This window comes from Pleurodeles waltl, chromosome 1_2 (assembly GCF_031143425.1).
Source record: "Pleurodeles waltl isolate 20211129_DDA chromosome 1_2, aPleWal1.hap1.20221129, whole genome shotgun sequence".
NCBI classification, from domain to species: Eukaryota; Metazoa; Chordata; class Amphibia; order Caudata; family Salamandridae; genus Pleurodeles; species Pleurodeles waltl.
Genome location: NC_090437.1, coordinates 179,540,980 through 179,564,966, shown reverse-complemented (window position 1 = coordinate 179,564,966; position 23,987 = coordinate 179,540,980). Strand labels below are relative to the sequence as shown.

Below are 23,987 nucleotides of genomic sequence, written 5' to 3'. Positions count from 1 at the left end.
AAGAGAGACACATTATCATCAGTGGTGTAACAAAGGCCACCGCAGCCCCTGCAGTGCGGGGGGAGGGGACACTGTGCTCCCGTGGGCCACCTCAGCACAGCACCCTGGCCTGAGAGCTCTGGATTGAATCCGAAGAGTGGCCCTCCATGAACTTTGCAAGGGGGCCCTCCTCAGGTTTCGTTACACCACTGTTTATGATCAAGAATTCTTATTTCATTAATAATAGCTATGCCTATGTAATGATGCTTTATTAGAAAACCAGAAGACAACAGTTTTCTATAAAATTGAATAAATACAATTAAAGCAGTATAAGTAAAGCTAATTTGTCTGTCAGTTGAACACAGTCAATAGTCAAAGTATGCCCCCAGTCCACTGATATGTTACTTTATGCCAGTTGATATAAAAAACAAACATCTGCAGACATTTATTTATTTGTCAGACCCCTGGGAGAACAAATAAAAAGTGAAAGTCAGACTCTATAATTTATGAAGTAAAATTAGTAATTCAGTTATGCAAAAGCAGAATGAATTGAAGTCTATAGGGCAATCATGAAATAGAATTTCAGTTGTAACTACTGTCTGGTACATTCCCACATTTAATGCAAAGATATTAAGGATGGTCCACACAATTTTCAGAGCCCCATTTCACATGAGAACTAGGGGGAGCAACTTTGTGTTCACCGGAGTTGATGTAATAGATATTGTGACGACTCAAAGTATGAAGAATGTCAAACATCAAGCCTTGAGCTTGTCAAAGTCACAATGACAATGAACATGTACGTGAAATGAGCAGTGACAAATGAGTGAAATCAGGCCTCTAGATTCTTAGTTTTTTTCCTGGAATAACTTGTGTTCCAAATAGAAATAGGAAACAAAGCTCTGTACCAACCATTCAAGCTGAAGAAGCAATAATGACAGACTTTTGAGATATTTCGTTTTGTGGGATTGCCTGACAACCATCCCTCAATGTATCAACGGTATTTATTCATCTATAAAGAATAGTTAGTATACTTGACGATTTAAAGTGTTATTGTTATAATTATTTAAAGCACACACTAAAAAGGAAAGAGGGATAAGATAACAAAAGTTTTTTAAATTCTCAAACAATATCACGTAGTTTTACTTTTGTTTTAAAGTATTTGCAGGGAAACTAAATGCACTAAAAATGCCCGCTCTTGAAACGATGTTTGAGTTCCTTTCGTCTACAGCAGTGTTTTTTGTTGCCGTGCTAACGTAAGATAAGGACAGTTTACAGACAGGGGAATGTTGGAAGCTTGTGCAAGTCCATTTCCTATTCTTATGATTCTTTAGCAGTCTTTGCCTATGAAATGAAAATGACAAGACTTAAAGGCGTTACAGAGGTTGGTAAGAAAAGCAAAACACAGTGAGCATGTCAGAGAGCCAAAGAGTGATCTGAAAGTGTGAAAACCTCAAAGGGTCATATCAATCAAAAACAAGGATTTGCAAACACATATAACAAAATCATAAGTTCTTGTAATAGTAACTGGGAGAAATTGGCACAAGAAGTAACAATAATTATATCTGTACAAGTAGACCAGCTAGAGCACTATTTTTAAGTTGTTCTGATTAGTGGGCTTTAGTTAGTTTAAAAAGGCCAGTGTCCTAAACATTAAATTCTTCTTCTTGGCAATGCTTTTGTGTCTAAAACTAGGTTCCTTACCGTTGCTGATCAGGCATATGTAAAATTCAGGTAGGTACTTTAGGGGATTACAATATTAAGATTATAGAGAGCATCATGTACACACCAATAAGGACATTCCAAAAACATCTGTCTTTTAAAGTAATATATTTTACAATATAAAAACTGGTATGATCGATCAAGAATAAATACAGTTCATATAAAAAAATAAATCTAATATTTATATGACAGCATAAGAAAAATCCAAAGCACTAAAGGCGCATGCCTCGACACAGGGCAACATATCTAAATTATTATGAAGCGGATTTTAAAGAACCTTCCATATACTAAAGCTATACAAATGAAAAGTAAAATATCTCCATAAATATATCTAGGACCAAGAAAAGGGTAAGTAAGTTTGGCTTTCGTACTTTAGCCATCTGTATAAATGTGCACGCTGCTGAGGCTCACAAAAGGTATTTGAAGAGAAAAAGAATGCCTGCTCAATGTACATATTTAGGCAAACATACATGGGAGGAAATTGGCCACAGAGAACTTGAAAGTGCACTCCAATTTCACAGAGCAGCCTCCATTTACTCATAGTATAACTATATTTGGAAGGCACAGCCCTGGTTTCAGATGCACAACGGGGTTAGTGCTGATCATGTGCGGCTAGTATAGTCTCTGCCAAATGCTCCAATCATTATCAAGTATGCATTTGTGCCATTTGCAGTTGAAATGTACGCACTGAAACATACATAACCAAAAGCGGGCTAGGGATCAATGTAAATGTACTCGTGATGACTCAAGATCATGTACAAAGCATACGTGGGAGATGATGGAAGAGTGCTTGAGTTCTCGTTACAGCACGGTCTAAGTGCAGAAGGAGCTGGGACCTTCGCTATGGGTGATGGATGAGGTGCACCTTTGAGAGACAACTTTTCACCAACCCGTAGCATGGGGGTAGGTGTTTCACAGTTGAAGGAAGTCCCCATTCATCTACCTAGCCTGGCCAGTAAATCGAGGTACATAGCAACTCATGCAATGCACAATCAGATACTGGAACATGGTGGCGATTGTAGGATATGTGTAGTTTCAATTGAAAGCATAAATACTGCACATCACACATTTTCCAACATAACTTTGCCACAAAGTGTGCACAAATGTCCAGAATATGTAAACTTAACTACTGCAGGAGCTCTCCATAAGCACACACCAATATTTGTTAGCGCAGCAGAATTTTACTACTGAGCACAAAGTGAGAATCCAGCTTCAGAGAAGAACTTCATCTATAGAAATGTAGATACAAAGATCCTGATTACAAACGGGGGGGTAAATTCCGATCCTGGAGCAAACAGGAGTTCATCAATTGGAATTCCAAGTATCAAACAGTTGCTGTGTTTCCCTGACAAATTTTCTAGTTGCCGAAATTGCCAAGCTCTACTTAGGGAAAAGGCAATAAAAAGGCAAAACATTGATAATTCAGTGAGTTAAATACCGGTTTTCCATGTTATGCAAAACTGGTATTAAAGTAAAAAACTATAGGAGGCATTTATTGGGGGCTGTAAATACCTCATCCCAAACTGGTCTACTTTATAGCATGGTCAGAATGTGCAAATAAGAACAGACAAGCATGCAAGGCTTAACTTGCCAAAAATATATGGGAAATTGCCAGATTTGGATACTAAAAACACATTATAATTGGATTACTCAATTTAAATCATACCTCATGAGTGGTTGCAAGGCTGATTGCAAGAGCCTACACACAGCTTTTAAGTGAGCATTGTAAATATGTGTTTTTCAAGTAGACAGACAGAATATTTTTTGCATATTTCACAGATATGTCATGTTGGATCTCTTACAACCTGGTAAGCCTTTTTTTCCGACTAGCCTTTTCTGAACTAAGCTTGTCTAGTTTACTGTTTATGCATAGTGAGAAACATCAGAATAGCTCGCAGTTCTCCACTCCCAAAAATCACAGACATTTGTTTTGTGATGTTATAGTAATAAAAAAACATTACAAAATGTTCTTTAAGTGGACCAAATGAAACTCGAGCGTTATGTGGAAGTATTTGAGAAATTACAGGATGTCTCCTTCAAGGTGGGCACAAATACACTACTGGTGGATAACTTTGGCTTTGTACCAGAGCATCTCTCATCTCGCTATAATGTGTTGGGTTGCCACTATAGTACGCTAGCAGCAATACCTCAGGAATGAATGACACCATGCGCTTTAACCAACTGCAGTACATCAGAAGACACCGGTAGCCAAAATGTATGTATTGAATTAATGCAGATGTTTCAAAAGTATTACCCCATTGGAGCTAACAATTTAAAATCTACACTTAATGGGATGATATTGTTAGACAATTTGTAAGACAAAATATTTAAGTTAAACAATATTTTTGTCATATAACTATTTCTGTTTCTCCCTCTTTAATTTAGATCACTGAACATTTACTGGGTAGAATGCTATCTACAATGTTGGTCCTCTCATCCGTTATAACACATGGTCTGTGACTAGGGCTTAAAACCCTGTTGGAGGGTACTTATTGACTGGTATAGCTCTCAGCAGTGGGCTACTATGTTGTAATAAAGGATATAAACAAGGTTAGCAGATAATCAACGTCCTTGAGGAAGGCGTGGGAACCCAAAGCATGGAGCATGCTGTTAGAAGCAAGACATGGATTATTTGGGACCAGGTTGCAATGAATATAAGAACTTGATAAATATTGTTCTGCTGAGCTCCTGTTGCTCAAGAATTAGATTTTCACCTGTTCTTGCATACCAGTGATACCTGTAATCTGCAGGGCACTTAGTAAGGCCACACAAAACACCAACTTTAAATCACTGAATTAGATAAGATTAGAAGGGAATAAAAATCATGTTATATGTGCAAGAAGTAGATTACAGTTCATATCTGAAGTAAAGTGGTTTTACTGCATTAGAAAGTAAGGTAATGTTACAGACTGGGGTGCGTAAATATGCAATGTGTAATTTATGATAATGAAGTGTGCACTTTATCATTCTAGGACTTTTTCAGTACTTCACATAACCTTACAATTCATGTCCTATGTGTGCCTATATGTTTAATAAAAGTCAAAGATATAGAAGCTGTGTAATATACACAGGAGCTATATACATTAAGAGAAAGTGAGTCTCCATGTGCATGTGTCAATACATGTGCATAAAGATTGAGTCCAGGTGCCTTAGTAGGCAAGAGAAGCTTGTCCTTAAGAAAAGGGGAACTACATTAGTTATTTACTACTCAATTTACTATGATTATTATCAAAAGTAATTTGAACTCAATCATGAGTCCACAATCAGGTAAAGCAGAGATTAAGATTGCACTGCAAAACCGGACATGCAATCTGGGCAGAGGGAAAGGGACGCTTTAGAGGGGAACTTCTTTTGATTCTCACTGTTCACAGCATATGGACATTCATTACAATAAATGTTCCTACCATCCTTACAAAGACCACTGTTCAATAACTGTCTTTTGAAATTAGACCATCAAGTATAGAATAGCACTGATGAACTCTAGCCATAGAAAACTGAGCAAGCTGATGAACTGAAATAAGGGCAGTGCTGGACCAAAATGTTAACAATGAATCTTCCTTCAATCTGAAAGTTTTAATTGAAAGGACCACATTCATCCTCAAAAGAAAGGTCAACTCACCAGCAATGTGCTACTCCTAATACCACACCTACATTCCTTGATACCCCACGCCAGTGGTTTTCAATTTGTGTTCTGTGGACCAAGGGGGTCTGTGACTATTTAGACATTTAAATAATATTAGCAGATTAATAATGTATTCATACATGAAAAGCAAAATATAAAACTGAAAACTTTAAAACATGTTGTAAATGTGAAGGAAATTGAAGGCTAAATATTAAATCGGTATTCTTAATTTGATTTATGGGAGCACCAAAGTACAACAAACAGAATCTAGTATAGAGAACTCCTGGCCTCAACAGAAGCACTGGCATGCACCAACCAACAAAACAAGCATGCAACAGGAGCAACAACAAAAAAAACAAAGTGGCATGCTAGCGTCAAGCATATTGATTAGTCTTTCAGAAATTAAATCAAATTTTGTAAAGCTGCAAACTTCCCATTAAAATTTAGATTTTTTTGTTTGGATTCAAATACATTTTTTGTAATTTCTGTATTTGTTTGACCTATGCATGTTTATGTATTTGTGTGAATGGTTTTGCGGTTCAAATTGTAGAAATTCCATAGGCCGTGATCACCAGCTTCGAGTAGTGATTAAGTGGGGGGCCCGGAGAAGCCAAAACACTAACAACCACTGCCTTAGGCCCACCCAACGTGCACATGAGTATGCCAGAGCTCTAGCCTTCCCTAAACTAATCCATAGAGTGCCTATTTCACAGAGTTTATTAGCCACACACTTTCTGAGCATCTGGAGTCTGTTGCAATCTACCTTCCATGCATCCCACAGTGCTAAGAGGCAACACTAATGGCAGATATACTTTATACAAGTCTCAGAACCGTGACATAAAATACATATAAAATAATGATACAGGTAACCTTATCACACAGTACGGCAACTACAGCTAGTGGGTGGACTTGCTACAGTTAAGCCCACAATATAACATTTCACAAACATTTACCTATGACTGTGTAGAGGCCTTGTGGGAGAGATGCCTGTATGTTATTTCAGCACAGGCTTTGCATTCACTGATACACTTTTGTACTTCTATTTTAGGCATCATAAACACTAATTTGAAGGTCCTCTTCTAGTATCTGGCATTCCTTGTGGTTTAATTGTTCGGACATTTTTCTTTGAATCTTTTCTAATATACAAGGAAAGCAACACATTCCAGAGATGAATCATAAAGTCTGTAATGACAACACCTCCCCATTGTATTTAAATCTGTAAATAGTAATGGACACAAAGGAAATATACCCAAATAAATGCATGAGCACTGAGTTATGATCTCAAGAAAGAAGTGTAAATCTGACAATATGTGTTACATGTCATACAATGCAGGACAAACATTTGACACACACGGTTTTGTTGAGTTACTCAACACACATCCGGCAGCTTCAGCTGCTCCATTTACATGTACCCCTTCAAAGTCAATGAAGAAATGAGAAACCAAAAGCCACCGTTCTTATCTAAATCTTTTTAAAAACTTTGTACAAAAATAAATCAATGTGTCCTTCAAAACCTTGAAGCAAACATTTTCTTTTCATTGAAAATCCAAAGAATTGACTGTTTTTCTTTCAGTTTTATCCAAAGCCATGGTCAACAATATAGTCTTTTTCAAATCCACAGCATGCAAAGTTTGTATCTGTAGCTTCTTGAGATCTTAATGTTTGTGTTTTTTTGTTTATAGTTCATACATCATTTGGATTGGAATGCAGAAGTGCAAAAACAGAAAAAACTGAAGAAATGCATTTACACAGCAGGTCCACTCTCAGATATTTTATCTGCATGCGCAGGACTCGACTGTCATATTGGGGTAGACCTTGAGTACCACGTTTTGATTTTCATCGAAGAATAAGATGCTGAGAGAAGACATTTTTTCAGGAACACAGCATGGTTCCGGGATTCCAGGCACAACACCCACAGCTCGCACTATGCTCTGTATGGTAGCATGATTTGATGGCTTCAGGGACTGAATTACAAGAAAAAAGAAAAAAATTAGAAGATTATTATGATCAGCCCATAGCTTAACTGATCTGACAACCACAATTGTCCAGCAACAACCTAGTGGAAATGAAAATGAACCAATAGTTTCCACTGGACCGATTAACCACCCTGCGGATATTTTCAGAATTCATGAAGTGGTATGTATCAAATGGCAGCTGATAATTTTCTTACATGGATTCACTATGCCCACAATTGTCTTATCTTAAATATTTGTTTATTTTCTTTATTTCATTGAAACTATACTTTGTATTCAGTCGACATTCTATTTGTGGATATATTGGTGTATATTTTTTGTTTTGAGGATTGGTAATATACAGCGAATTTATATTTCATTTGAGGGGTGTATGTCATAATATCAAGTCCTCAAATACCTAAGTACAGATGTATTGTGGCCATAACATCGACTCCAAAATATCGCCAAGGTAAATGTAGATTTAGATTATTAGCTCTGTTGTGATGATATTTCATGAGCTGATATTATGACCTTGTTATACCTCTGGATCAATATTTCGACTGCAATATTGTAATTTAATGTTCAAATAACACATGGCACAACACGATCGATTCAAGGCCATTTGCAACTGAACTCGGATTTTCACGAGGATCACTTCATAAACCAGTGTACTTTTGTGCATCATTTGCATTAACTTAACATTCCATAAACTAAAACTGTATGACTGGCACTTTAAAATAGTTGTGCTCAATGTATGTCAGCGAAAGTAACAGCTTCCAAGACAACATGAAGGCATAGGTAATTCTGCAACACAGCAATTTTTAACCAAAGGCAGGAACAGACTCTAGGCATGTATACTTTTGTTTTCCTTTCCAAAACGCTGAGGTTATTAACAAGTGGAGAAAGCTGAAGATTCCAAAATGATATAATATTAATGTTTGTATGAGAAATTGCTGTTCTTTAATACTAACCAGATACCTATATACAAAACAAATATGGAACAAACTAATTAAGTTATATCAATACGTGCAGGCCGTCCTGCTAAATATACTTTTTTTAGGTCGAGCGCGCAAGCGCTCTGGCCTGTTGTAATCTATCTGTGGTCTTTTAACCACATCCACTCGTTCATGGGCTTACCGTTCAAAAATCTTTTGTTATCATTGGTAAATGCCTTATGTTTGTTCCTCCTTGGGGCAGTTTTGTTAACGCCTTGGCCATCGACCCTGTTACATGGATAATTGCATGTTTACAGATATGTTTGAGTTACACAGGGTTATATGTCCCCACTATGTTGAGGGCTTTATGACATATTTTACACCAGCTATCATGGCACTTTCAGGTAGAGAAAAGGGCGGGCTATTACCCATGGTATCTCTTTCACTTCTAGGCAGTTACTAGGACAAATTTAGTGTTGCCCCACTTCCGTTTGTGGATGGAGTGTACCTAAAAGAAATTCTTGTTAATTATTATTATAATAACTTTGATGCCAACAATACTAATATTGTTAATCCCCTGAAATGAGAAATTGAGGGTTTCTGCTGTTTTATTATTGTGAGTGGGAGACTTTAATATTCTATCCTGTGATCGGTCTGGTAATATCATGTGCAGTATAATAGATCCCCTTTAAAATCTCAAACACATTTTATCCATACCTTACATGTTGAAGCACTATATTTGCTCTCTTCTAAAGATTGCCTTCAGTCTGATCTCGACTCACTTACCAATAACCCATTTTAAATCCAAAATATATGGGGAGGAAGCACGTTAGAATAACTAATTTTATTCTGTTTTATGATGATTTGTTTAATTTCTTTTTTGAATATGTTGTCACAGAGAAAGTGTTCAGGGGCCATCATTTACCCTCAATCTCCTACATCAGACTTTCTTTAGTTACCCCCAAAAATAAGGTAGTCTTGCAAAGATGCAAGTACATAAACCCAAATTATTTCACAGTATCATCATACACAACAAAGCAGAATGGTTTAAGTATCTGGAAGAGAAGTGTTGAAATCTTGAGGTTCTATAGTATATTATTTGACTCTATTAGGGAGCTTCTAATTGTCCCAGTGCCATCGCGCAAAGCTGAAACTTTATAGATCAGTGGTTCCTAACCTGTGGTCTGGGCACCTCGGGGGTCCACAACTGCTTAGAAAATTAACTAATATTAACAGATTAGGTCCCCAGCTTTTAGTAATGGCTCAGTGAGGGGTCCCCCAGTACCAATAATGATTCAGTGGGGGTCCCCTGGTTCCAGTAATGATAAAGTAGGGGTCCACTGAAGTCAAAAGGTTGGAAACCGCTGTTATAGATGGCTTGATTCACACTGTTCACAAACACGCAATTATTTAATTAAAGACATTCAAATGGTGCCTAGGGCGATGGATCTTGTTCCTAAATGTTGAGTAGCCTATAGGAAGGCACTTGGAAGTAGAAAAAAGGCAATTCGAGATGATGTATGAGTCTTTAGTAGCTGCCATATCCCTGAAAGATGCCTGAGAATTCTGTCAGGTGATCAATCATCTGTAGTTCAGTAACTCCAGAGAGACAGTTCTCGAAATGGTGATTACACCCAACACCTGGATAGACTATAAGGTGATACCTCTCCCCCAGATAAATTGGCTGTTGCTACGGAGAATTACAATATGGGACAACCTAAGGCTCTTGATGCTGAGCGGCATAAAGTAATAGCTGCTGTAAGTAGGTGCCCAAAAGGTGCAGCTCCAGGTCCTGATGGGGTCCTTGCAGATTTATAGAGAACATTATATTGTAGCCACCGTTTGTAACAAATGTCCTGAATGCTTTTTGCAGAAAGGGCCCTTTGAAATTGTGGTCATATACCACAATGGTGCCCATCTTTAAAAAGGTAAGTAAATGTAACTCAAAATGTGATTGCCCTATATTGGTCATCAATTCAACCACAAAGTTTATGTGCAGGATTTTATTCAAATATCATGAAGTTTGGCTCCATGATAACAATATTATCTCAGATTTACAGTTCGGCTTCCATGGTGGTCTCAGCATTGTTGAGCAGTGCCTTAACCTCTATCTATTAATAAATAAACACTCTGTAGCTAAGATGGATCATTAACCTAGCCTTTATAGACCACAGATTGGTATTTGAACATGGGAACCGCTCAAACCTCTGGGCCATTATGTTTGGTATGGGGTGGAATCCAACATTGTCAATTTTATAAGACAACTGCATGTGTTAGGTACGGCAATAAGGGTGAAACAACAAAATCAATTAATTTGGCAAGGGGAGTGCAGCAGGGCTGAGTGTTGTCACTATTTTTGTTTACGTTTTAAATTAATAAGCCTGAATGTGGCCATCCCAACATTGAGACTTGTCAAGTCCGTGCGCTACTCTATGCAGATGACTTGGTGATTACTGCCGGAACCACAATTGGGATTCAGAAACTACTCAACCAATTAACAATTTTTATGCAGAACTGGAGCTATTTGTGCGCCAACTGAAGCCTCACATAATGGTTTGTGGCCCAAAGAGGAATAAAAATAAGCACTTTATGGTTAATAATTGCACAGTCACACCTGTATCAACCTTTCCATATCTGGTGGCTCTATTTGATGACATCTGCACCTGGAATCCACTGGGACGTACTATGACAGCAAATCTTGCGAAAAGTGTGGAGACACTCTAAATTTGCATTCAAATTAGGCCTAAAACCACTTAAAGAGCTAGTGGTGGAATATCAAGGGGAATGTCTATCAGGTGCAGCCTATGGCTCTGGTTTAAGGGGAAATAAGGACTACCCCACTATTAAAATAATCAAGAATGGGTTTCTCAAAAGACTCTTGGCAATCCCTCAAAGTATTGTAACATACATATGCCAAGCAGAATTAGGCGTCGACTACATATCAGACTTCGCCATCCCCTACTTTGAGTGTCAATTTGGACTAAGCCAGAAACCAGCTTTAACCATAGGGGACTGTCAAACTGGAGGAAACTAGATTATGTGATGAAGTTCCCATGGCTTGCTTAATTATGTGATGAAGTTCCCATGGCTTGCTTACATAAAAAATATCAGCTACAGTCTGGATATCCCTGAATCGTTTAGCAATTCAGAGGCTCTCTTACTGTCTAGCCTCTTGGAAACATGCATTAAAAGCACACATTCTGTCCTGGTGTGGATATACTAGGAACCACCCTGAAAGTGACAAAAGTATGGTATCATACTGTAGGCATTTAAAATGTAGTCTGGGTATGGAATTGTCTCTCTTGGGTCTCTAAAAACCATCAAAGAGGTCTACTCACTAGACAGACACTGAACACACTGCCTTTTATAGTTGTCATCCCTGAACCAGTTATATAAGCACCATTCTGGCAGTGTGCCCATGTGATTCTTTCTCCTCTCAGACTACATTACATTTTGGCCCAGATGTACAAAGCCAGTTTGAATTTCTTAACGGTCTGGATCACTATTTCAGGCCGTTAAGAAATGCAAAATGGGTTTTTCAGATGTACAAAGCCCTTTACGGAATCGCAAATTGCTTTTTCCACCCTGTAGAAATCGCAATTTGTGATCCTTTGAATAATAAATCGCAAATAGGGATTACCTATTTGCGATTCCTATTCAGATGTACAAAGCATTTCCTAAATGTGAATTGGGCATTTATAGGAAATGCAATTACCTTTGTCTTCAAGTCTATGATAACCATTCGCACTTTAAAAAAAAGCACCCCAAAATGCTTTCTTTTTTGAAAGGGCAATAGAGCACACAAATGCCTCTTGGGCATGTGTGTGTTCTTCATGTGCACCACTAATTTTGGGGTGCATTTCCGGGGGCCTTTTGCCCATAGATATTCTTAGTTTTGAATTTCACAAATAGCGATTTCCCAATAGGAAATCGCTTTTTGGGAAATGCAAAACGGGCCCATTGTCACATATGGCATGGGATTTCTTATTTGCAATTTCCTAATAGAGATTCCTACTTTGTAGGATTCGTTATTAGGAAATCAATATCTTGGTAAATAGCATTTGCATTTCCTAAATAGCGACTTCTATGAAGTAGTAGGAGTTTGTCAGGATCTTAGTTCTGAGGCGACTTTATGTTTATTCATGAGTTTTTTTATGGTAAATTTTTTATATTTGCCTATTGTACGGCTTTTTATCCTTTTTTTTAAAACATCTGATGTGGAACGTCTGTATTGTGTTGTTATCTTTGCATTTCTCTTCTATGACCTAAACATGGCGGGATAGAGAATGAACAAAGAGGGCGGATATGTCAGCTCTTCCTAGCCTTCCATGCCACAGTCCTCTAAGCAGGTTTGTTTAATTTTCTGGGGATTTTGGAGAACAAGTAGGAAACCATGGAGTGTGAACATCCTGTGCACCCTGTACCTTGCTACGTTACTAAGAATGCACAATGCAAGTTTGTACAATGATAAATATCTGATTATTGCATCATTCCTGTCACATTCAGATTTTAAAAACTGGCACTGTGTTTGGACACTATAATCCTTTGATGGTTGTCATCCTTTTACTATGAGAGCGTAAGCTTTTGGTGACTCAAAATCGGGGTTTGCTATTGGATGCAGCTCTGAAATTCCTAACGAGTAAAAAAGGCCCTTAAAGTGAAAATAAAAAATATGATTCATCTGTAAAGCAATGCTAATGAAATAGCAACAGCTGTGTTAGCATGCCATATACTCCGACATAAATTATAACTATAAGTATCATATTCTTTCAGTAGGATATGTCAGTCTGCACCTCCTTTTTCAGATATGTAAAGAATTCTAAAGTCAAGAAATGGTAATATAACATAATAATGTATAGCCTTGGCTTTACCCAAAGTTCAACCGCTCACCACCATTATCCCAAGTGAAATTCGCAACCTCCACATCTGAAGAGTAACTGATTACGTTTATAAATGCACCATCTTCTTTGCCCAGTCACAGAGTCCAAATGGGCCAATGTGCTGACAACACCCAGTTTTAGCTGAGACATTCACCAACTCAAAAATATCTCGCTCTTAAGCAAGCATAGACCTCAAGGATGCAACTAAAGTTGAATCCAATCGAAACAGATATTTTCTCATTGCAGATGATCTTTAAAAAAAAAGAACATTGAGGAAAGGTCACTGCTTTCATTCCTCATCTTGCCATAGACGTCAAACTTTTTTGTCTCATTAAAAATTCCACATGTATTTAAACAGTACGTTATAAATACTCACTTGTAAACTTTAATTAAATCCCATACAATGATTTTACTATTACAGACCTGCATTTCATCTTCTGTCATCAAACAAAAATATGTTCTACTTGCCTCCTTTTTCTATTAGTTTTAATGTGGCAACATCATCCCTTGAGGTTCCTTACCAATGTCTCATGAATGATGGCGTCCTGATCTTGGGGCTTTCAATTAGTATCCATGAGCCTGTAACTACATCCTGTGTCCATCCCTGTCACTTCCAATTCCCAGTGCCAGATTCTGGGTAACTTTTATAAATAAAGGCAAATGTGTCCTACCACCAAATCGCCATTTTCGTGTTTTATTGATAACACAGTTTGCAACCTGTCATTTTTGAGTGAAGCCGTGAATCTTGCCCCATAATATTTTTGTTTTGCCCGCCATTTGTAGAGAAAAAAGAGCCTCGAACTATATTCCACAGCTATGTGTTATTTCAAAAAGCAGTGACTTGAAGTTAGGAAAATAAATGTGGCAATCCACCATGTTAATATACACAGTATATCTAAGAGGAGAGCAGGCGTGCACTAAAGACCGTGCTAAACTTGTGCAGGTCCTTGCAGATGGTAGGCACCAGCACTCTGTTCTTCATAAGGACATATTTTCTTTATCAGGCTTTGAACTAGAGAAAGGCAGGTAAGGGAGAATTAGATGGTCGTTCACTCCCCCTAGACCCCAGAGTCAGTTAGTGTTGTGTGTGGCCGGAAAAAGATATAGGTTTTGCAAACCGTTCATGGCCTCACTATGATGAGTAGTGAATTCTGACATCCTTCACCAGAAGGGCTCCGTGTATAGCCAGCAGCTCCTTTGTTATCTATAGTGTGACCAGACTACGGTCGGGGGGAAAGGGAAACTCTGCAATAGCCTATGTTGGATATGGGTTTTAATGCAGCTTTCCACTGTGACTTTTGTTGGGACTCCTCTTTCAGACTTAGTATGATTGAACACTCCCACCTCCGTTTGTATCATCACCTCTGCTTTGCATTGGCATGTTATATGCACTAATCCTTTCAAAGGGAGACTGTTGGAGCTCATTGAAAAGGGAATCCAGCACGACCTCTAGAAGGTCTGTCCCTTTATTCCAATTTCGTACCCTGAGGGTTCTGAAAGAAGTTGATTTTGTTTTTAATATTCTCAATTTTTACCAGCAGCTGAGGTACATGTTTCACCAGACTGCTAGAAAATGGAGAAGGTATGTCTTGCCCTGTCCATTCCATGCTCCTACTTCCTACAGAAGCCACCTTTTTGGTCTTTGGGTGCCATAGAAACAGGAAGAACCAGCTGTTAAACAACCAGGCCGACAGGTTTCTTCTAAAATAGGGTAGTCTGGATTCATGCCTAAGAGATGGTGGGAGGGAATTCCACAAAATGGCACCTCACTAGCTAATAGCTCTGCCTCCCCACTGTGCGTTTGTGACCTTTGGGACTCACAAGAAAAGTTTAAAAAACTAGCAAAGGCAAAAAGTGGGAAGAAATTGCATGTTGATGCAAAACAGAAGGGCGAAGAAGTGTAAAAAACTAGATGTGTCAAGCAAGCAGATTTCTTTTTTTAAAAACGACCTGGTTTCTTGTCTGGTAACACATACATCCATGTAGCTCTTAATTCTTGTGGAGAAATGTTAATGCATCGTAGGTTCTGAATGAACTTTCCTGTATTTCAAAGCTGGATGAAATCATTCACGCTATAATGTTAAGGGAAAGATCCAGAAGAAGTAGAATGTGTCGAATAATAAGGGAATGGTGAAAACAGCACTTGTTACAGTAGAAATGAAGAATGCCATCAACAATTCTGAGCCACCCCGAACCACGATTCCTAACTGTGCTCACAAGTGTGGGGCACGTGTTGATAGGAGACCAGAGAATCACATTCCACCTATTGGGAGAAATATATGTCATTAGGCTCTCTAAGTTAGAAAGATTGGGTTTCAGACCATCAGTATTCAGTCAACTAGATACCCAGTCGACAGCATTAGTGATCAAACAAGACTCCACTTTCCCTTTACCTCTGATATTACAAAGAACCTGGGTTACAACTTCACACACTCAAAAGGCAAAGCCTAGCCCATGTAGCAAAAGAGATTAAATGACAAAGTGGGAAAGTGAGGAAATTCCCAAGGCATGAGCACTGGTGTGGATGAATCAGAAAAAAACGTTAATAACCTAAAAACAATTTGATAACAAGAGGAAATCTAATGAAAAAGCAGTTTCCTGTACATAAAGGTTTTTTAAGAAAAATCTTATTGTTATCTGTGTTGAATGCTACTGATAAGACACTGCTATAATTGTCGATATGACACGTCGTCTTATAGTGCCACTAAGACATGTTCTAATTCGCAAATAGGCTGAAAGCCTGACTGTAAAGCATGGTCTAAGAATTTCCTAGACAAAATCTTGAAGTTGGATAGTAGCCATCTTTTATAGCATGTATGGACTCAATGGAAGCAGAGATAATGGCCAAATGTTGGCTGTTTTTTCCAATTCACTAGTTCCTGAGGCGAGTCAAATTTTTCTTAACCTCAGCTATCCTCTTTCATACAGATTCCCGTGTATTTGCCATGTGTGGTTTTGTGTCAAAACCATCCAGTTCTGATGCAATTACTTCTGCATGGTCATCACCCCAACCAGCAATTGTTCACTCCTGGTCAGTCCCTGGCATCACTTCATTTGTGCAGGGGCTGACAACCTTATATCTGTAACCACAACTGTGGATAGGAGCTAAGAGATATGTAGAGGAACAACTTGTGTTTCTGCTTTCTGGTACCGACCATCAGTCCTCTCTTTTGCCAACAGAAACAACTGAAGGTGTTCGAGTTGAACGTTAGGTGAGTTTAACACTCACAAAGTATTGCACCCTCCTCAGGATTTGCACTTAACCCTGTCATTAATCCCATTGTTCCTTAACAGTGAATCTAGTCTATTCCCAACCAGGGGGAGAACACCTTCTCATCCATCTCCTGCCACATCACTCTAGTCCTGCTGAACATACAGCCAACACAGTGGATACTTAAAGACTCTAGAGTGTTATGATTCCACTCACCTGCCTCACTCTCCATGCAGTGCTGGCTTCCCGCCACAGGCCTGGATGGAACTGGACTAGGCGAAGGGCTAAATCAACCAGGCAGGAGGGCTGGAAGGAACTGGACTAGGCGAAGGGCTAAATCAACCTGGCAGGAGGGCTGTAATGTTCAAGCTTAGGGCTCCTTTTTAAAAAATACTTTGAGCACTAAGTTATCTTCGGCATTTATTATGGTGGTAAGTGACTGTAATATCCGTTTATGTCGAACCTGAGGGATATAGGGGTTTTAGGCAGTGGCTATCCCCTTATGTCTAGAGCTCATTTAGAGCATTATCAACAGGGTGATAGCTTAAATACCTTGCTGAATCAGTTCAACCTAGTTCTTACTTTGGAGATGATGTCTTTGTCTAGAAGGGACATAAACCCCACCTTTACAGGCACAGGATGTGAGTCCTTTATTGATTTTATTTTTGTTTCAACTCTTCTCCTCTCACATGTTCCCAAATCCTGGATCTCAACAATCCCTTTCAGTGATCATAACCCAGCATGTATCTCCCTCTGTTGGTCTCCCTTGATTATCCGCCCTCGGGTGGGGGCTACAGGTGATATCAAACCTGTAAGTCAAGGGAGGAGGCTCAAGTGGTCCCATATAAACCATGAGGACTTTTATAAGTCCCTGTATTTTAGATGCAAAAAGGAGTTTTTTACCTGTGTATTACCCGCAAGTAGTCCATGCGACATTCTGAGGTCCTTTTCGGAGATCTCTAAATTAGTGTCTGGTCTCCTGGAAGTGCCCATGATGTGACAGTGCCATACGTTTTCAAGATGGTTTGACTCTGGTTGTTCAGGAGGCCCTAGGGGAACTTAAGTGTGTGCTGAGTCAAAAGCCTAGAGGTCCTGCCCTGGCAAGAACGTGTTGTGAGTATAAAAGGAAATAGGCCAGGCGTAAGCATGATTTAAGGGAGGAGGCTTGGGCAGACTTAACTGATGCAAGCACTTCGAATAGCAGTTCTAAAATCTGGGGCATTATTAATAGACCTTTATTTGCCCCCGAATTCGCAGAATCCCATGAGGCACACATTACGGAAGACACTTGGGTGGCTCATTTTGAAGACACTACCCTTCGGGATTCTGTGGTCAAGGTTGTTGGCCGAATCCTCCTGGAGAGACTTTCGGTGTGGTTCGAGGAGCATAATGTGCTGTCAGAAGCCCAGTAAGGGTTTTGTGCTAGTAGGTGTACTGTGGACCAGTGTTTGAATTTATACCTGACAGTAAGAAAACAACCCTGCTCCCCAGGGTTCCATTCACTTGGGGTTTATGGATCTTTCTTCTGCTTTTGACTAGGTTAACCAGTCAAAACCGTGACAGATTATGTTGTCAACGGCTATGGAGCTGGATATTGTTTTGTTCCTAAGAGATCTTCACAGGGCACATTACTCTAAAGACTTACAGTACTCCTGTAGTTTTTGTATCAATAGAGGAATGCGACAGGGTTGTATTTTGAACCTCTTTTTGTTTAATTTATATATTAATCGTCTTGAGCAGGCCCTGATGGATGGGAAAACTGACTGCCCATTGGTGGGTTTGCGTAGTTTACCAGTTTTATTATAGGTGAATGATGCAGCTCTAGCAGGCCCTGTTGCACTCCTTTGCTAAGTTCCTGGAAGGCTTGGACTTATCATTTAATCTTTTGTGATCATAGTTGTTCCTCACACCACTAAATCCCTATGGTTCATCATAAGACCCTGTGCCCTCCCTAAGACTAGAGAATTTTCATATTTGGGCCTATTGTTTGATCCAGCATTAAGTTGGAATCCTTTAATAAAAAAAGTATTTCTCATGTGCACTGCTGCAGTTTTCAGTTTTGCTTCTAGGTTGGCCAGTAGACCTGTTAGGGACAGCTTGCAAACCTACAGTGCTAAATGTTTATCAAAAGCCACCTACAGGAGTGAAATCTGAGGATATGTCAACCATACTGAGTTGCAAGTGGTGGAAAATATGTTTTTGCGGCTGTTGCAAAGTTTTCTGGAATGTACTCCCACTTTGTCGGTGCACAAGGAATTAGGCATAGGATACATTTCAGATCTTGTAGCTTTTTTCCCTATCGCACTTTGGTTGAATATCTGGATAAGGCCACAAATTAAATTAAATTAAGGAAGTTCTGAAAGATTGCCTGTCTCAAAATCATGCACTTTTTATCCCCTGCCTCAAGTATATCGGGGACGCCTTCCAGAATTTAGACAAGGGTGATCTTTTCAGCTCACCAGAGGGCATTTGTAAGGCTGATTTTACTTGAATCAAAGAGTGTTTTTTTAGACAAAGGCTTATGGGTAGAGAGGGTTTGGAACTTGCTAATCCTTGTGCCCGTCAACACATGTTGAAGACAGTGTTAACTACTGAACCCTACCTTCTCTGCGTTAGGAATAGATACAATCGTTTTTGCTAATTAGATTTAGATTGGATTTACTGCCCCTTATGCTGGTTTATCCCCAGGGCACGACTAGAGGGCATAAATTAGAAGCCAGTAACCACAACAATAGGTCTCCACAGGACACTTTGCATTTGACTATGTTCTGCTAATTTTATGTGTTTGCCCCAGAAGGCTTATCTTGTACCTGTTTTAAAAAGGGCAGATTTCTCAAAAGTCAGGCCAGCTCTCATGTACTCACAAATGCTGTTGGGAGATATTATCCTGAGTGTACTCAGTTTTTTTTAAGTTGCTGTGAAGCTAAGGAACATTATGGATTGTGACCTTGATATGCTTTAAGATGTCTATGATGTGATGTATAATTGATTTTGCACACCCAGAACAGATTTTAGGCATTTGATGCTTGATGTTTTTTTAATGTCATGTTTTTCTCATTCTATTATTGCTTTTATTGGAAGCTTTATTTTATTGTGTCTGCTTTTATGGTTAGCACACTCAAAACCGAATAAAGCTAATTTGATTTGATTTGATTTGACCTTGCAGAGTCATGCCCCATTTTAGATTTCCTTTGCTTAAAAAGGGGGACAGGGCTCAGCATCCCTAAGATGATCTCTGGGGTGAGACAGAAAATTCAGCAGCAATGTATCCTTTGGTTGAAAAACGTGTCCTCTCCTTGTAACCTCTTCAACCGTTCCCCACGTGGCTGGGGTTCAGGGCACCGGGGTGGACCCCACATCCCTACAGCAAAGCAAAACACACCCTGTGAGCTCCATATGTAACTCTTTGAACCGCTAACATTGTGTTAACCCTTTTCATTCCACAAAGTACATTTGAAAAGAAAATGATAGACACCAATTTCTTTGATCACTTTAAAAACCCTATATTTTCTTGCAGGACCCCCCAATACATACTTTGTCTCTGTCGTCTGTTCCAAAATGTACCTTGACTACTGTCCTTCCTGGTAATAATCAAAAACTCTTCAACCATGATCTATGAATCTGAAATCACGCACCTGGGAGGCACATCACATTTCAGTTGAAACTATCCTTTTCAGTAATCTCCCCATCTGTATATTGTGCAACTAAATGCACTACACCGAAAAGCTGGTTCTTGGGGATTCCTCTTCAGCCCACCCTAAACTGTGGAAGAGAGATTCCTCGGTCTACTAGAGGAGGCAGGTGGCTCTTTGACAACATTGTCTCCAATCTGACCCCATTGTTTATCACATGTGCTGGGGTGCATGTAATTACAAACGGCATCAGTTCCTGTTTGCATCTCTCTAAATAGCCATTGCAAATGTCTGTTTCTTCAGTGTCCAGTCAAACAGACTTGTCATGTTTGCTAACCCTGGAATTATTTCTGCCAGTTTAAATTCATCATGGTATAATTCAAAGAACAAATTTGCTCACACCTAACACTACGTAAACCCATTCCGAAGGCTGATCAGAGAAGGTAAATTATGCAATGCCCTGCATCCAATCCAGAGATGTTAACCTATCTTTCTTTGATGTAAAACGCGTGGGGTGTTCCCTTTCACAAGTGAGACATCTGAAGGTACGTTGTTATGGCAGATCCTCTGTAATGTAAAATGCCTTCTTGGTAACAACATCGCTTGTCCTCTCTGGGCTCTTAACTCTCCTTCTGACAAAGTTAAAACCAAATTTTCAAATAGAAGTTCCAAACCCTAATTCATGCTTCACTTACAGGTCAAGAAGGAACATCCTGGTACTGGTGTGTATGGTCTTCACAGCTCCATTAGCTTATATTGTCCCATTAAAACTCTTGCAAAATAAAGTTATGAATGAGTTTAGACACAGCACTTGCTCTAGATCTTTTAGTTCAGCTTAGGGGTGAAAAATGAGTCATCTCCTCACACACGCACAAACAACATACAGATCATGACTGACAGAATCAGGTTTTGGAACGTTTACACCTGCATGTGGAACATACAACTCGTGCGTTAACAAAACTTGATAAAGCACACATTCACCTACGACACTAAATAATATCTCTTCAAGCAATAACAAGGGGAAGAGTACCAATGGCTTGTTTTTAATATTGTATTTCAATGTAGCACAAAGTTGAGAAATGAAACTCTTCCACGGGGTGGCGCTAGAGCAGAAAAACGACATCCATCTATTTTCTTTCTTATACACAGTTGTCCTGAGAAGCGTTGCCGAAACAGAGTGCAAAACGCGGAGGATCGTAGCAAAAGACATGGTTAGTTACACATGCAGGTGCAGTACCATTTAAGGCCATAAAAATTAAATAGCAGCACTTGAACTGAACTCTGTTCTTTCCCGGGAGCCAGTAAAGTTGTTTTAATAAGGGTGTCACATATGTGTGGATAGATGCTTTGCAGACTAAGCATGCTGCTTCGTTTTGCACTGCTTGTAATCTAAGAAGATCTTTTTTAGGAAGCAGAGTAACACAAGCATGCTGGAATTTCAAAAGTATATAGTTGGGGCTGGATTGAGAGTGTGATAAACAATATGCACTCAACTTCAGTGGAAAATTGTCTGGAGTAATTATGCAAATTGGATGTTGAAAACCATCCTCAATATATACTGCGGTGCAAGTAATGGGATATTTTCCAGGAAGAGTAAGAAAAAAGGAAAACAAATCTGATCCATTTGCACCATGACCCAATTTAGGATGAAGTTTAAACACCTCAATCAAATCAGGATTTATAAAGCACGGCTAATCACCTGGTATGGTATCGAGGCACTTGCAGATCCCAGAGGTTTATTCGAACAGCCAGGTCTTGAGGGCCATTAGGAAATCCGGAAGTGAGGTGATGGTCCAGGGGTGCATAAGGAGGCTGGTCCAGGTTTTTGCTGCGATGTGAGAGAAGGAGTGTCCTCCACTTTTGCTTCGACAAATGGGGGGAGTATGGGCAAGTGAAAGCGAGGCAGAGTGTAGTCTTCTCGATGATTGTATAGTCGTTGTCACCGAATTGTGATTTTTATAAATCCCAAACATGTAGCTACATTCTCCATAAGCATGCAGATCTGCCAACTCACATGGTGCACACGCAAATCACCCAATATCACTTCCTTTCACATGGTCATCTGATAAGGAGCCAATATCACATTGCGGCAGACAATGTGAGTGGGAAATCCCTGCAGTGAGTGGATTTCTCACTCATTATGAGGAGGATGAGAAAAGCTAATGTTCATCGAGGTTTTGCAATCAATCTAGGACATCAGCAGCAACCTTGGAAACTTCTGTTTGTTTTTTAAGGGAGGTTATTTAGAATGGCTCTCAGTAGTGACCTGCACAGCCCTCTCAATGGCCTCACACCTCAAAAGCACGCTAATGACCGGTGAGGTAATGGGTCCAAGTTCTCCACTCCCATTGCAGAACCCACCTCCTCCGAGCTCCTTCCTCTCACATGGTAATTTTTTTGGGGGGGAAGGTGGCAGGTCTGAAACATGACAGATATCAATTACTGCTCCCTATTTTCTTTGTGACTTGGCCAAAGCAGGCATGACACTACTGATTTTTGAAGCCAAAAATATCTATATTTCAGGTATCGCTCGCTTAAAATTGCCTCTGCTTCAATATATGTAAATAAGGGAAATACATTATGGGGAAAACACATTCCCCTGATTTAAAAAAAAAAAAAATCCCACTTTCCTGCTCCAAAATGTTGGTGAGTGTGTGCACCCCTAAGATGGTGGTGGGCTGTGGTAGGCTACACCACACCATGTAAGTGTAGTGAACGTTCATGTCTTGGGGATGAATTTTCTCTCATATCATCGCACTCTGAGAAATGGAAAGCTGGAAGAAAAAAACGGAGATTAGAACCTCCTATCACGAGGTTAAAAACAGGTGCCTGCAGTGAATACATTTTTCCTCTGCTCCACCATACCCGTAGGAAGGTTATACGAACTCTGAAACTGAGTTCGCAGGGCCCGCCTCTTATGTCAGTTCCATAAGACAGAGAGCAGACGCGGGGAAAGCCTCTATTTTTTAACTAGCTGATAGATCTGGAAAGGGTGTAGGTTGCACGGAACGAGAACCTGTCCAGGCCCGGTTGGTGGTGCACCTGCTAAGCTGTACGTTCTTGAGAGACGCGCTGACCTGTTGGGCCGCGGTGCAGACGCGGGCGGGGTGAGGGATGACGTCGCGACGTGGCTTCATTCCTGGCGAGGGAGAGGGGCCCGGCCAGTGCTCTGCAAGGCATTCTGTAAGTCAGCACACACCACTGGAGTCCGATAATTGAAATCAGCGCGAGGGAAGGGTCAGGAATTTTAGAGGAGGAAAACGAGACCCAGCTGCTGCCGATTACCCAGCAGGTTGTTAACTTTCGCAGCCACGCTATTCGGCTCTCAGGCTGCACCCAGGGGGCGGGCCACTGAGAAGGGTGGGTAGAATTTGGGAGAAGATGGAATGCCTGAAGTCAAGAAAAACACCAGGTTTCGCTGCAGGGCTGCAACACCTGCGACGTGGACAAATGCCATCTTTCAATGCCAGGCCTTCAAGTTAACTTATGCCAAGTGCAGTTCCAGTATGCGATGGATACCAGTAACACAGATTGCCCCCAAAATTCAACCTTTAACTCCGACAAGGCTCCCTTTAAATCTTTTTCTTGCAACATCTGGTTTCTTGTAACCTATGATTCCCGAGTCGGAGAGGATTAAAAGCTGTATGGAAATTGTAAAATGACATGCTACGGTTATTTTTCAAAGTTTGGGCTTCCTTAAAGACTGTTTTTTAACTCTGCTAGATAACGTCTATCTTGAAAAATTGTAAGTACCTGAAATTGCACTAAAGTTTTCCTTAAGACATGAACCACTCCAGTTGACATCTCAGGTTAATGGCTTCCAAAACTACAGGAAACAAATGACCTTGTTTTTTTAAAGGGAGAGTGGTAAAACGCTGGAACACATATCACACTGCTCTTGCGTGGTGTGTGGTTGGGCAAGATGAGTAGTTTAGCACCTGAGTAGAGCACGAGCAGAGTGCTCGCTGTATGAAGAGAACATGGATTATGAGCTGCTTGGTACTGGAGGGGAGGTACCAGGGCCAAAGTTAAAGATTCTTGCTGGTCCACCTACTCT

The 23,987-nt window shown here is 39.8% G+C and overlaps 1 protein-coding gene across 1 annotated transcript in view; it reads right to left on the bottom strand.

Moving 5' to 3' along the window:
* Positions 1–6,508: 6,508 nt before the first annotated feature.
* Positions 6,509–23,987, bottom strand: part of BMP3 (bone morphogenetic protein 3) — a 94,200-nt gene continuing 76,721 nt past the window's right edge. Inside the window, exon 3 of the mRNA XM_069237427.1 lies at positions 6,509–7,284. Coding sequence (XP_069093528.1) covers positions 7,093–7,284 — 192 coding nt within the window. The 3' untranslated portion in view covers positions 6,509–7,092. The remainder of the gene's footprint in view (positions 7,285–23,987) is intronic.